General features: G+C 33.8%; 1 protein-coding gene across 3 annotated transcripts; it reads right to left on the reverse strand.

Annotated features, from left to right (window-relative positions):
• Window positions 1-392: 392 nt before the first annotated feature.
• On the reverse strand, window positions 393-10,594 carry LOC145614668 (putative E3 ubiquitin-protein ligase ARI2). Of its 3 annotated transcripts, none has more exons than XM_081669737.1 (7): window positions 10,218-10,585; window positions 9,316-9,348; window positions 8,916-9,195; window positions 3,573-4,053; window positions 1,982-2,530; window positions 1,665-1,816; window positions 393-855 (listed from the first exon to the last, which is right to left on the reverse strand). In XM_081669737.1, exons 1-7 carry the CDS (start codon window positions 10,356-10,358, stop codon window positions 656-658), a joined length of 1,836 nt encoding a protein of 611 aa, XP_081525863.1. In that variant the 5' UTR covers window positions 10,359-10,585; the 3' UTR covers window positions 393-655. The 3 variants fall into 3 exon arrangements, with proteins under 3 accessions (XP_081525863.1, XP_081525864.1, XP_081525865.1); XM_081669738.1 differs by having other exon boundaries at window positions 712-947; window positions 10,218-10,594; XM_081669739.1 differs by lacking the exon at window positions 393-855 and adding an exon at window positions 966-1,237 and having other exon boundaries at window positions 10,218-10,594.
• Window positions 10,595-13,907: the final 3,313 nt, after the last annotated feature.

Here is a 13,907-nt window from a genome sequence, read left to right on the forward strand (position 1 = left end):
TTACATGATCTAAGTGCTCTTTTTTTTTTATTATTATTATTAAATGATATGAAGCCGAAACTCTAATGATAAGAACCCTAAACAAACTTCATCCCTCATGATTTTCTTGACAGGGTAGGCAGAGAGGAAAGGGGAGGATAAAGACATCACTACTCCCAACTCCCCAAGCACCCTCACTTGATAAGATTCAAACCCCAAATCTCTACGACCTTATCAAATGAGCCAACACTTTGTTATTTGCACATTTAGTGCCAAATACCAATCCAGACCAACTAAAGAGTGTCCCAGAGGGGCAACACTCCAATATGTATTGATAGCCCAGTGTTGTCATATTACTACAATTAATAATAATTTGCCACTTGAGTTTAGACAAATCACGTAAATATGCAAAGTTAGACGATTCAAGCTTAGCTAAATATAGTAGACATACTTTGCATTAGGTAATACCGTAGTACTGCTAAACTTTACATAATTCCTGCATTCTAAACTCAGAGGCCCTGTACATATTAGGCCTTGGCTAGTACCAAAAAGGGGTTAATATCATTGTAGTTCCAAACGTAAAGGGTATCAGAATCAGCATTTGCACTCTCCAGGTTGTGGGTTATATGTATCAAAATCCTTTTACGTTTGACACGAATAAATCGGCTGTTGATCATCATACATCAGCAGGCAAGTTCAAATCAAAAAATCTGTCTTCAAAATCTGCAGTAGCATGTTTGCTGGAGGAGCATCCACTCTCAACTTGATTCAAACTGAAACTAGAAGATTCTGCCCTAGCACGTTTTCTTGAAGAGCATCCACTCTCAGTTTGATTCAGAACCAAGTCTGTAGATGACTCATCCGACCCCTTCACTCCTATATGTATAAGAACCAAGCCCGTATGTATCAGTAGCTTTCGAAAGACCAATTGGCGTTATTCTACCTTCAAACTTTCTTCACTAAATTAACTGAAAGCCAAAAGAGGTTATAACTTGATCTACTAACAAGATGAATTAAGCAAAAGTAGAGGTTAACTAAATTAATATCAAGAAAGAGGTTCAGCAGACGTGTTTTGGCTTCAAGTAAATTTCTCTTAACTCCTAAACAAAACTTATATATTCAGAATAATTAAAGTAAAAAAAATCAACACAGCCGTTTAAATGTCTTTTACTGTGTCCTTTCAAAGGATAGATGTTATATACAGATGAATTTCTACGTATTCTGTAACAACGGTTTACCAATCATAATCACAGGAGATCTGCTACAAAAAAATTATATGAAGATGACAAGAAAGAAAGAGATACGTTAACCCAACAAAGATAAATCAAAGTGGGTATCACCCAAAAAATAAAAAATAAAAAATCAAATCCAATGAAATGTTGATGTTAAACTATATTTCATCACATAAAACTGTTTTTTCAACTAAAATCACTCACTAAATGCACTTTTTCTTTTTTTAGGTTACTAGATAGAAAAACTTAAGCACCAAAAGTTTTTTTTTTACTTCAACTAACTCGAGTTACTGGTTTATTCTTTGTTGATGACCCAAGTCTTCAGGTCAGGGATAAGGGGATGGCACACTATTAACCGGCCTAATCATCAAAAACGGCCAAGAAGAGGCATCATTTAAGTCTAATTCTATAACAAAACCAACTACCTTAAATCTAAAAGTTATAAGTCCTTACCATTTGAGCTGGAATTTCTCTCCCCAGTATAACTATGGTTCCGCCAATCATTTATTTCTGATGCTTTCTCCAACCCCTTTGACCTATACGGAGCAATTATGTGTATCGTGTGCTGAAGAGATCCTAACAGATCACCTTCAATGCATTCATACCTGCACAAAGTACACATTAAGCAAGTAAATAAAGTGTCCAAGAGATATTTCAACCAAACTAATACCATAAACAAATTTTTATACACTAGGAAAAGAATGGGCAACAAAATATGATATGCATCTGCCAGCACTATACAAGATGGAAGAATTAGTTGTTGAACCCACATTTTCCTGCATAGATTGTCAACAATGGTCATCATCGTTATTATCCGCATTCTTGTTTTTAAAACTTTGTCATCGTCAAGCGTATGAAATGGCTCCTCCAGACACATTGAAAGTTTCTCAATATTGGCCTCCAATTGCTGTTGCTGGTCTTCAAACAAGTTCTTTTTTATTTCTCTATCCTCCTTGGTCATTTCATTCCTAAACAGCTCATTACCAAACATGTAATAAGCAAATGGGTATGAATATGACAAGATACGTCTGGACCTAAACAATCTGTAAAGTCCATTTGTCACCCAACTGAAGTCCTTGGAGGTTGTATCCCTGTCTTCCAAACTTGATATCTTCTCCTTAATAGTTTCCTCCAGTTTAGCTTCGAGCTTATATGAATCTGTGTGAGCTTTATAACGATTATGATAGTGAATATAACGCCACCATTCCAACTTTGCATGCTCGGCTTTCTTTAGATCATCTTCTTTGAATCTCCCACAACTGTGACCAGCAATAGTAGACCACGTATGCTCTCTACCTGTAGCTCCACCACAAAGCCAGCTGCATCCAAAGACCAATAAAAGATTAATTCACAAACAAGTACTCTAGGAGAAATCCAAATTCCAGTTACAGTCAAAACCAGCATATTCAGCGGAGTTCCAATTTACGTCAACTTTTTGTATGACTCCAAGAACTTTAAAAGATGAAGGAGCTTGTAATACAATTATGTGAAAAGGTTAACAGAAAATGAAAAGTAAATGAGGTTAAACAAGTAGCTTCAAAACCACAAAATATGATATCAATTCAGCCTTTTAAGTTTCTATTGAATATGGAGTAACCAATGTGTCAACTCTGTCACGCAAGAAAGCAATTCTCAACACCAAAAATATCTAAAACTCACAAATTGAAAGTTAAAAAAAGCATGTGATTGCTACTAACCAGACACAAGATATAGTCATATAGCTAGGATTAGAAATTAAGAAGACTTGAATCACACGAAAATATTGAAACAGAAAAGGTACAAACCTTGTATGTTTGAATGTGCTCATAATGTGTATGTATACACACCAAAACACATATATGATGCATGCATACACACTGAAACACATAAATGATGCATGCATACAAATTAATACACACCAAGCTAAGGTTGACCTAGTGGAAACTGGAAAGGAGAGCATCTTCCAACCATGAGGTGGGAGGTTCATTTCCCACGAGGGAAAATTTGAGGAGTGGATTTCCTTACCTATCCACACTTTCCCATATTGTCTAGCACGCTCACACAGGCCAAGTTGACTGAGCGGTATGAAAAGAAAAAGACAAAAAGAATACAAATACACAGCTGGACACAATTTTTAGTTACGACTTACAATCACCCCATGGTCTCTCCATAAACCATCAAATCTAGTTGAATCTTGGTCAAATGGATATATAGGTAAATACAGTAATGAATCGACACTTAAATGACAGCAATGACAGAATTTAAAGCTACTGATAAAGATGATGCTTATTGATCTTTCTTTATGAAAGAAGCAAAACAACTAGATATCATAATCATAAACAATCACTGCAATGGCTGAAAGAGCCTGACAGAAGTGCTTACCAGAATGCTTGGCCACAAACACAAACAACAAGGTTGCATCCTCCATTTTTTTCCACAGGTTTGTGACATTTAGGACAAGGCTTTGTGTGGCTTGTGATCCAATTAACTGTCTCTGATTCATCTTGACACTTCTTCATCCAAAGCTCCCACATCAGACAGGAGCAAGGAGAGTGTGCTTCAGATGAACAGCCAAAGCAGAATTGATGACCACATGCACATTCAACCTCAAAATAATCATCCTCCTCAACACGTATAGCGTTTCCACAATGGGGAACACTTGGGCACCACTTAACCCTTTTATTATCCTCTATGTAGGACTCCAGAAGAAAGCGATCAAATTTTTCAGCCGCCGCAGAATCTCTCTTACAAACCAAATTTCTTATTTTCCCGTCATCACAAATCGCATTGCATTTATGTGCCATGCATCTAACTCGTCTACTCTCGCCTTCATTTATCCTCACTATAAAATGTTCTGTCCAGCCTAGTTATCAGAAAATAGCAGAAAGGTACAAATTTTGTTAGTTGGTGAAAGAAGACATAAGAAAGAACAAGCTTCAATGTGCAAATTTTAAAAAAAAAATTATAGAAAAGCCACAGCCTTTGAAGGATCAAGAAGATATGCAGCCGGAAACTTAGCCAAATCACCAATCTTCTATAATTCAAGAGTTAAATTACAAGCGAACAATCACATTGCACCAACTCACTATTCGTTCATCAAAACAGGGGGGGGGGGGGGGGGGGAGGAGCATCAACTTAGCAAAAATGCAGCGCATAGAAGGCCAATTATCACTATAAACTAAGGGCCACGGGCAACCTGGGGGGGGTGGGGGGAGGGTAAGCATCAACTTAGCAAAAATGCAGCGCATAGAAGGCCAATTATCACTATAAACTAAGGGGCACGGGCAACCTCCTCCCCAACCCCCCCCCCCCCCCCCCCCCCCCCCCCCTAGGCCATGTTCTCTTCACCTTACTATTGATGAACTGAAACCAATTTTACTGAACTAACATAGTTTTAACTATAATTATATAATTTTTACTGAAACTTAATTATTTTAGTTGATTAAAACTTAATTTTACTAAATCTTTATTCTATTTGTTCTTTCGATTTACTAATTTTTACTGATTAGAACTTATTTATACTAAACTTACTTTAGCTTACATGAAAACAATTTTACTGAAAATCTGAATATTATTTGAATAAGGTGAAGTAAACAAGGCATAAGTTCAGTAAACTATATTCACAAGTTAGGAACTCTAAAACAAGCAAAATTTTCTTTTAATTTATCCGAAACTCCAAAAGCCTTGGGTGAAAATGGAGCAAGAGATGACAAAGGCCATTAACTCATCCTAATAAAGCACTGACTAGCACATAAAATAGCCACATATTGACATGTTGCTGTATCTGAGTACTCTATATAGTTCAAATCTGGATAAGCTCTGATATGTTTGGTTAAATAGGAAATCACATTTACAGCACAACAAATGCAATGTTATAGTAGCATTTTTACATTCCACTAAAACGTGAGGTGATGATCATAGAGAGCAAGTAGAGTAATAGACTTAAAGTTGACCACCTACCCCACCCACAACCATCACACAAAGTATGTGTTCAACTTTCTTGTATATCTTCTTTATTTCGCAATAATTGTCCTGTTAAAATTATTTTGAATTATTAACTATAATAAATGAGCTATTTCTCTCTCCATTCTACTCGCTATCTCCCTTTATCTCACTCACGGTAGTGGTTAATTTACTTCAGGTTTTGCTAGTTTGAAGGAGTACTAATGATTGTCGTATTAAAATTATAATAAATTATTGACTATAATAGATGAGCTCTTTTCTCTCTTCTACCTTTACTACTCCATCACCTTTATAGCTGGTGGTGGTTAAATAGCACAATTTGCTTCATGCTTGGTAGGTTTAAAGGAGCTGGGTAGTGGAAGGCTTCAAGGGCTGTTATATACTAGTGGTTAGTGAAGAGGGTTGATTGGAGTTATTTTGTTGAGCGCTGCTGCGGAAGGGGACTTGGTTGTGTACCCAAACCATCTGAAAATCTGAAAGAGCGGTCAGAAATATATATTGGATGGGTACCCGCATCAAAATTTAAGCAAACTAGTTATCATTTTAAAAGTTTTGGGTGCCCAAAAACCTTTTTCCTTTTTTTTCTCAAAAGCCTAAACCCCTAATTTGTTAATAATTACATAATTTAGGTATCAGGTTTCTGACACCAGATTCAAATATTCTAGTACATGTATAAGTATTGAATTTCAGTTTCATGGTTATCAAATATTTGATTGATAACATCATCTATTCAGGTACCCAACACATGCGCAACTCTATTGTATGTGTTATAAGACTTATAAGAGGGGAAGTCAAAAGGTATTGTGTTGATGGAGGTGATGGAATGAACTCGTAGTAGGGAGGTAATAATTAAGGAATTGGTTAGGTGGTCACGGTATAAGAAGAGTTTGGTTTAATCATGATAGAATAATTTGGGATGTTCTTAGTCAATGGGAAGGGGAAATGAAAAATAGTTTCAGACATCATTTTAATCTTGTCAATAAAAGCTCCATTCCACCCAAAAACTTTGTCAATAAATACAAATTTCATTTTACTTTTATCTATTTCTTTATTTGGTTATAATCAACCAACCCCTGTATCTTTTAATCTTGTTTATCCACTATTAATGAACCAAAGCCCAATATCTTCTTTATATTCACCTTTAACCAAACAAACCCCACAATCTTAGTACAAAAAGGAATTTGATTTGGGGACGAAAGGGGTATAAAAGCTTCTTAATTACCTTCACCTCCCCCAAAAACACTGCAGCAAACACTTCCTAATTTCTACACACAAAAGGGAACCATACAGAAGTTAACTCGAATTTCAGTTCGGGCATCATTGGAAAAGTTTAATGTACACAAGCCACTATTAAGTATTAACCCATCTAAAAAGTAAACACATCACTGCATAATAACTCCCACTACAAAATAATTTTGGTGGGTGCCTTAACAAGTACCTGACTAGACCCAACACCCAAGGTGGTCATCTACATTGCTGGCCATTAGCCAGATGCAACCAGCAGTTATTTAGGGCCCCAAACTTGTAAAGAGCACATTTTGTTCACTAAAGTTTTTTTGGGGTAATCAGATGAACTTTGTGATATTCAAGAAATCAATGTAGAAAAGCCTAATTCCAATCCTTTGCCTTCGACAATTCATCTCTTTGGCTCATCCCAACTCCCAGTTCCAATTAATTATCTTCTCTCTCTCTCTCCTCCCAACAAACAACAACATCCTAATGTTTACACAGCTTGTCAGTAATTACTAATCACCAATGAGCATAAAACAAGTACTCATCTTGATCTTCAATCTTTAACATACATGTACAGTCTTTCCCTTAATTTATATTACAACTGTTTGGCAAAAGAAATTTCTACCTTCAGCACTAAAGTATATATATATTTAATGTTAACTCATTGTTACCACAATAATATCCCCAAACCAATATAAAACAGCTAAATTTCTCCTCCCTTACAAATCCCACCAAGTCTAAGCATTTCTATATACTAAATCTTAAGTTGTTAGCTCCCGATCTCCTGTTTGTCATTAAATCAAATTCTAGCAGGCAGTGTGCCTTGTGAGTGGTCACAGCGTGAATGAGTGTGCATCTGAGGTGAGTGGTGCAATGGGCTGAGGTTGCAATGGGGATTTTTCTGTTTGAAGTAGTTAGGCACAGTTGTTTCAGTCTAATTTACCATTTCCATTGCAACTAAGTTGCTGAAGAAAACTGTATATAAATATTTAGATAAAGAAAGGGGAAGGAAAAGAAGAAGAGGGAGGGGGGAGGGGAGGGAAGGAAAAGGGAAGAGAGGGAAAATTGATGAGTTATCCTTCCAAACCTCTCCATTGTTGGCTCTGTATAAAAAGGCTCAAGCCACACCAAGGCGTTTCGGAGTACCTTGCGCCTAAGGAGTGCCTCGGTGTGACTCATTGAAGTGAGGTGCATATAATAAGCAATAAAAAAAATTCTGAAAAAAAACTTTTTGTGCGCCTCAGGGGTGCGCCTTAGGCTGTGCCTCATCAAAGTAGCCTCACCTAGACCATATAAAGCGCATGACCTCTAACACCTTATGCCTCAGCGCCTTAGGTGCGCCTTTTCAAACACTAGTAGTTGGAGAGATCAATTTCTTACAATTTAATCCCTCCATTTCTCTCCCATCCACCTCCCTTCCTTCCTCATTTGTTATCCAAATGGAAGATATCTCTCCATTTCCCTTCCTTTTCCTCCACATTTTCAATCCAAACACATTGTTAATATATTATTAGGTTTCAAAGAATCCTATAAAGGTGATCATCAATGATATAAAGTAAATATTAGTACTTTGAAGCAGTGATACCAGATTCACCAATCAACCCTCAAAAGCAAACCGAAAATTATAATATAAAAGTAGTAATTTTTGGTTCAATTTAACAAATTAGGTAGTGAATTGTGAACCTGTACCAAATCTCATACTAACTATGCTTTGGACAAATTTATTCATTCCGAAATTAATTAATTTTAAGAATTCCTAATAATTTAAGTAAAAACTTATAATTAACACACGGTTTCCAAATGTGTGAGACAGGCTGGTCATCCATGGGGATAAAGTATTACAACCTAAAAAAAAAAAAAGAAACACAAAATCATCAAGAGTCCTATCATTATTACCATATGACTATGTCTAACAATGACCAGACTTAGAACAACATCCAACAAATAGATTTGCAAAAAAAGGCAATACAAACATATTTATCACTATCAACAGCTATCTCAAACAGCAAAAAATGGATTTTCCTTGCTGTACTTCAAAGTATTCTACGGTTCTACCACTATGTTGTTTAATGGCCATAACATTTGTATATTTTACCACTCAGAGAATTACAAGAAGCTGAAGTTTAAAGTTATGCAAGAGCACATCTAGAGAAATTTACTGGAGGCAACTTTGAAACCAAATAAGAAAATAAAAGATGGAAGTTGAGACAAATATATAACCACAGTCCATAGCTAATAAATTGAAGTGAAAAGAAAATTGGTGATAACGAAACTAGAATCCTAAAAGACAAAGGGAGCTAACTTTTAATTAGGAACATACAAAAAAAATGTCTATGACTCTTTTCACCTCTTGCATTTTTACAATATGAAATCGGTTATCATTTACATTGAATAGAGTGATATTTATTTTATCATAATACGTAGTATGAAATGTTTTAACACGTAAAAGTCACATTTTGTTGCTATTAGGACCTGAAGAAAAAAAAATCAATATAAGCTCTACATACTTGCATTAGCAAAGAGACTTACAATCATTGCAGAAGTAGTGGCCACAATCCATTGTTGTAAACTTATTGGCAGGATGTTCTTCCATACAAATGTCACAATCAAGAAAAGAACATGAAGAAGAAGAAGGAATATTAGCATGTTCTGTTACTCTGACACCAGCTTCCACATACAATTGTTCGTTTCCTTTTTCCACGAGCACTGCCAATATTTTTTCCACATCCCAACGATAATGTATAAGAAGGGTTCTTGCATGATGCTCCTTCAATGACAACAGATCCATTATTCTATGCAAGTCTTCAGTCTGCAACAAACAGTACCAGATTCAAATTCTTCAATTTTCAAGCTACAACAAATGTAAACCATAAAAACATTTCAACATATAACACTACATACAGAAAGAGCTAAAGGGATAAATTCTAACCTGCGCTACTCGAAGTGAATCCCTTCTGATCACCTACATAATGTCAAAGCAACAAAAAGAGATCAGATTTTTACTTGTTTTACATGTAATGTTTTGATAGGTATCTTTCCTCAAAGGTTAACAAAAGTAACTTAAATGGAGGTAAGCAGAAGCTTATACATAAACTAGAAAGTAGAAACCAAAGAACACTTCAACACAAAAAACGCTATAAATCGCAACATTCACATTCAAAAAATTATAAAATAGATTCAAAAACAGTTTTATGACAAAATCATAGGTATACTACGTAAAAGAGTAATGTAGCAAAAATTAAGATCAACTCAAATTCGAAGCTAAAAAACAGTATAATTTTCTCCATAAAATGACTTAATAACAACCACCGATATCCAACACTCTATAAACCCAAAACCAGAAATTAAATTCCAGACACAACAATTATTTAAATTGAGACGAACTAAACAAAAGTTGACACTTCGAAAAACAAGACCAAACATAAATAAATTAATAGAACACCATCGATGAGAATTTAGAGCAAAAATTTAAAGTAAAATTAAAGGATACATTACAGGAGCAGCATTCACAATTAGGTGGTGCAAAAAATAGAAGTAATTTTTTAAAAAAAAAACAAACAAAAACAAAAAAACAAAACAAACTCAAAAATTAAGATCAATACCAATTCGAATTCAAAGCTAAACAAAATCAAAATTTACTTCCATAATTATACAGGCAACACTCATCAACCATATTAAAATTTATCAGCAAAAAATTCACCTAAAATTTAAATTAAACAAAAGAAAGAAAAGATTTCTCCAAATTAAAAAACAAACCCTAATTCAAGAAATTAGACAAAAAAATTTAAATTGAGAATAGCAAAAAAAATTAAAATAAAATTAAAAAGAAACCTTGATTGATGAAGCAGTGCGATTAGTGAGGGAAACATCATTATTAGCATCTTCAATTAAATTCAAAGAATCTCGATCATCATCTTCTTCATCAGCATCATCATAATAAAACTCATTATCACTATCAGCATAATCCTCCATTTAAATTACCGCCAAATTGAACGAAAAAAATCAACAAAAACTCTGCAAATTAACAGAATTAAACTCCAGAATTTGAAATTGTCATCAAATTCTGAAATAATTTAGGAAATTTAAAGAGAATTAAGGGTTTTTACGACGGCGATCGACTGAAAAGAAGAGCTTGCTGTGAAAGCCAAAACCCCAAGAGAGAGAAAGTAGAGAGAGTGAAGGTGGGAGAATTTTAGGCTTGTTCAAGTATATATCAAAAATAAATATAAAAAAAAAAAAAATTAAAAAGCTGTTTTTTTGGTTTGTATTTGTATTTATCTATTATATTAATTTTTATAATTTAATGAGCTAAAAAGAAATCTGTTCAGTTGTTTCGAAAAAAAAAAAAGAAATCTGTTCAGAGAAGAAAGGAACAGATTTCAGAACTACACTGGTTTGGCGTCAATGAGTCAACTTTGGGTTTATAAAGTCCTTTTTTTTTCTCTCAAAAAAAAAAGTCCTTTTTTTTTTTTTTTTTTTTTTTTGAGGTAAGTCTGTTTTTTAAAAAATATTTTTTATTTATTTTCAGGTGAATTTTGTATTTTTTATTTATTTTTTTTATGTGAAAAACTTTACCGATTGAAATAAATAAACCTGTAAATAAAGAGGTAGTGCTATGCAGTGGCGGAGCCAGGATTTCTAATCCGGGGGGACAAATTTCGAAGGTTCAATGTTCGACAAAAATCTCAAGGAAAAAGAAATTCACATAATTTGTTTAATATTTATTTGAAATCGTATACAACAAGTATTCCTATATGGCAAAAGAGGAGTAAAAATGTTCATCGTATTTTAAGAAAATTATCCGACAAATGAATAAATATTTGTTTGTAAACACCAATTCCAAGTTATGTAATCCAATAATTGATAAATAAAAATCTATTACCTTATCATAATGTTAAATAATTAGACTTTAAACAATTTGATGATAAATATATATGGAGGGATTTGGATTACATTCGAAAAAAATAAACTTGGATTACATTAAAAAAAATAAATAAACACAAATTTCTATAATCAATCTTATTATTACAAATGTACTACGTATATATAAATAAAATATTAAAGTTATTTATACATAATTAATAAATGGTAATCTATTAATTAAAAACATTAAAAAAAAAATAAATAACCGATAGCAGATAGAATTTAATCATACTGTATGAACTATGAAGTAACTCATTAATAATCACAATTGACCAAGTAGTATACTAGTACTTGATTGAATAGTTAAATGAAAATAGTTAAGAAAAAAAAAAAAAAAGAGGTTGTTGAACATTAAAGTAATCAGAAAACAATAAAAAGTAGGAGGAAAAAAAAATTAAAAAGGCTGTTGAACATTAGAGTAATCAGAAAACAATAAAAGAAAAAAAAAATAAACCTATGCAAGTGTCAAATATAGGATTCGAACCTAGATCCAAGAGTAAACCTTATTCACAACTCAACCATCAAACCATTTTTTTCTTTGTGTAATTGCATGGGTAATGTATTTATACCTTGTTACAGAATTGTTTTAAAGCCCCAAAAAAAAAATAAAAAAAATTAGAAAATGATGTCCCCCATGCTCTAATGTGGCTCCGCCACTGGTGTTAAGCCTATTTAGTGTATAATTCATGAGCCGATGTTTGAGCCATAATCTCTTTAGGTTGTATATATATACTTGTGCATACTCTAATACCAGACACACAACTCTATCAATTAATAATCAATCAATTAATCAATAACCTTAATACTAAAACAGACACCGAAAGTGACACGTGTCATATCCTAGTGTTGTTTTTTCCCTTCAAAACTCCCCTTCCCCTTTTACCTTTTTTTTTTGGAAAAATTAATTTTAATAATCCTACCTTTAATCGGTTTGCTATTAATAATCCCACATTTGGATTATTATTTAATAATCTCACCTTTATAGAGCGTCTTCATCTACTGGTCCCTTATGACCGGTAACCTAAACAGTAGGTTTTTTTTTTTTTTTAAATTTAGGGCTGTTCGACGCTGGAAAAGGGGAGGGGATGGTTGACTTAATATGGTTGACTTAATACGATTCCACGAAACCATCCCCTCCCCTTTTCCGGCGTCGAACAGCCCGTATGAATGAGAATTCACTTAATATGGATGCGGTGTAGAATACACGCTACTTGGTTGACTCGCATACATCACAATCGGTCAATCGTTGAAACCACCATTAATGGACCTCAAAACTAAAATGGAATTTTATAGTTTTCGAATCAAATTTTAGTATAAATTCAATTTTTTTAGGGAAAGGTGGGGCGATTTTCGCTGGGTGGGGATGGAGATAGCGGTTCGGCGGTTTGGGTGGGTAGAACAGGTTGCTGAAAGGATGGAGCAGGTGGGGATGGAGAAGTAGGAGAACTGCCATGAGGGTTGGGGATGGTGTGGATTGGTGTCTTATTGGATGACGTAGGCTGGTTTTTTTTTTTAAAAAAAAAAAAAAATTTATTAATTTTTTTTTAAAAAATTCTACCAATCACAAAGTGACACGTAGCATCTTAACCTATAAAACCGGTTACCAACAGGTTGGGGACCAGTAGAAGAAGATGCCCTATAAAGGTGGGATTATTAGATAATAATCCAAAGGTGGGATTATTACTAGCGAAACTAAAGGTGAGATTATTAAAATCAATTTTTCCTTTTTGTGTTTTTTTTTTTTTTTTTTTTTGTTAATACTCCCTCCGTCCCCATTTGATTGTCACTTATGTCAATTTAAGTAGCCTAAAATGTTTATCACATTTCATATTTACATAATTATTAAGATATATAAAAAGATGTTTATACCCTCATTTTTTTGTCCTTATTAAGTTCTCTTCCTATTTTACCCTAACATTTGCCATAAAAATTGTGCCAACTTTTGACTAATTTAATATTTTACACTCTTGAATCTCTCAATTTCTCTTTTCCATGCACTTTAATTATTTTTTTTAATTGAAAATGTCTCTTTCCTATGTACTTTGATTATTTTATTAGTTGAGAATTTCACTTACCATATACTTTCATTACTTCACATTCTCCACCTTAATTCCCGTGATTTTCCTTCAAAAGTGACAAACAAAAGGAGACGGAGGGAGTATTTGATTCTTTTTTTTTTGAAACAAATCAATTAATTAATAAAAAAACAGTTCGGCATCTACAAATGAAATCTAAATTAACAAATACATAAAATTGAATCAAATTAGGGTTTCCTTCATCAAAGCTACGATCTTTGAAAAGATCTTGCACTATGGTACATCTCTCGCACACATCGCTAGAATTTACAACCTTTTCGGAGAGACGGTCTAACGATTTATTGTAGCCGTAAGGATGATTCTCATCTGATTCGCCTGAACGCATTTGAGAACTTGACAACCGTTGCGATGCCGAACAAATCTTTACCAAAGAACTGACAATAGGGCAAAAGATGATAACATTTTTTATGAGCCCTAACTCACAAACAAACCCTGAACATAAACAAACAACTAAACTAACAAAAACTAACTACTCCACCATAGGGAGACACTCCACATCTCC

This window comes from Chenopodium album, chromosome 25 (assembly GCF_948465745.1).
Source record: "Chenopodium album chromosome 25, dcCheAlbu1.1, whole genome shotgun sequence".
NCBI lineage: Eukaryota > Viridiplantae > Streptophyta > Magnoliopsida > Caryophyllales > Amaranthaceae > Chenopodium > Chenopodium album.

Coding starts and splice junctions, on each gene's coding strand:
- LOC145614668 (XM_081669737.1), bottom strand. CDS start 10,358: ATGGAGGATTATGCTGATAGTGATAATGAGTTTTATTATGATGATGCT. Junction 4,054..8,915: donor CCACTACTTCTGCAATGATT/GTAAGTCTCTTT, acceptor TCTGATAACTAG/GCTGGACAGAACATTTTATA. Junction 1,817..1,981: donor GACAATCTATGCAGGAAAAT/GTGGGTTCAACA, acceptor TACTTTGTGCAG/GTATGAATGCATTGAAGGTG.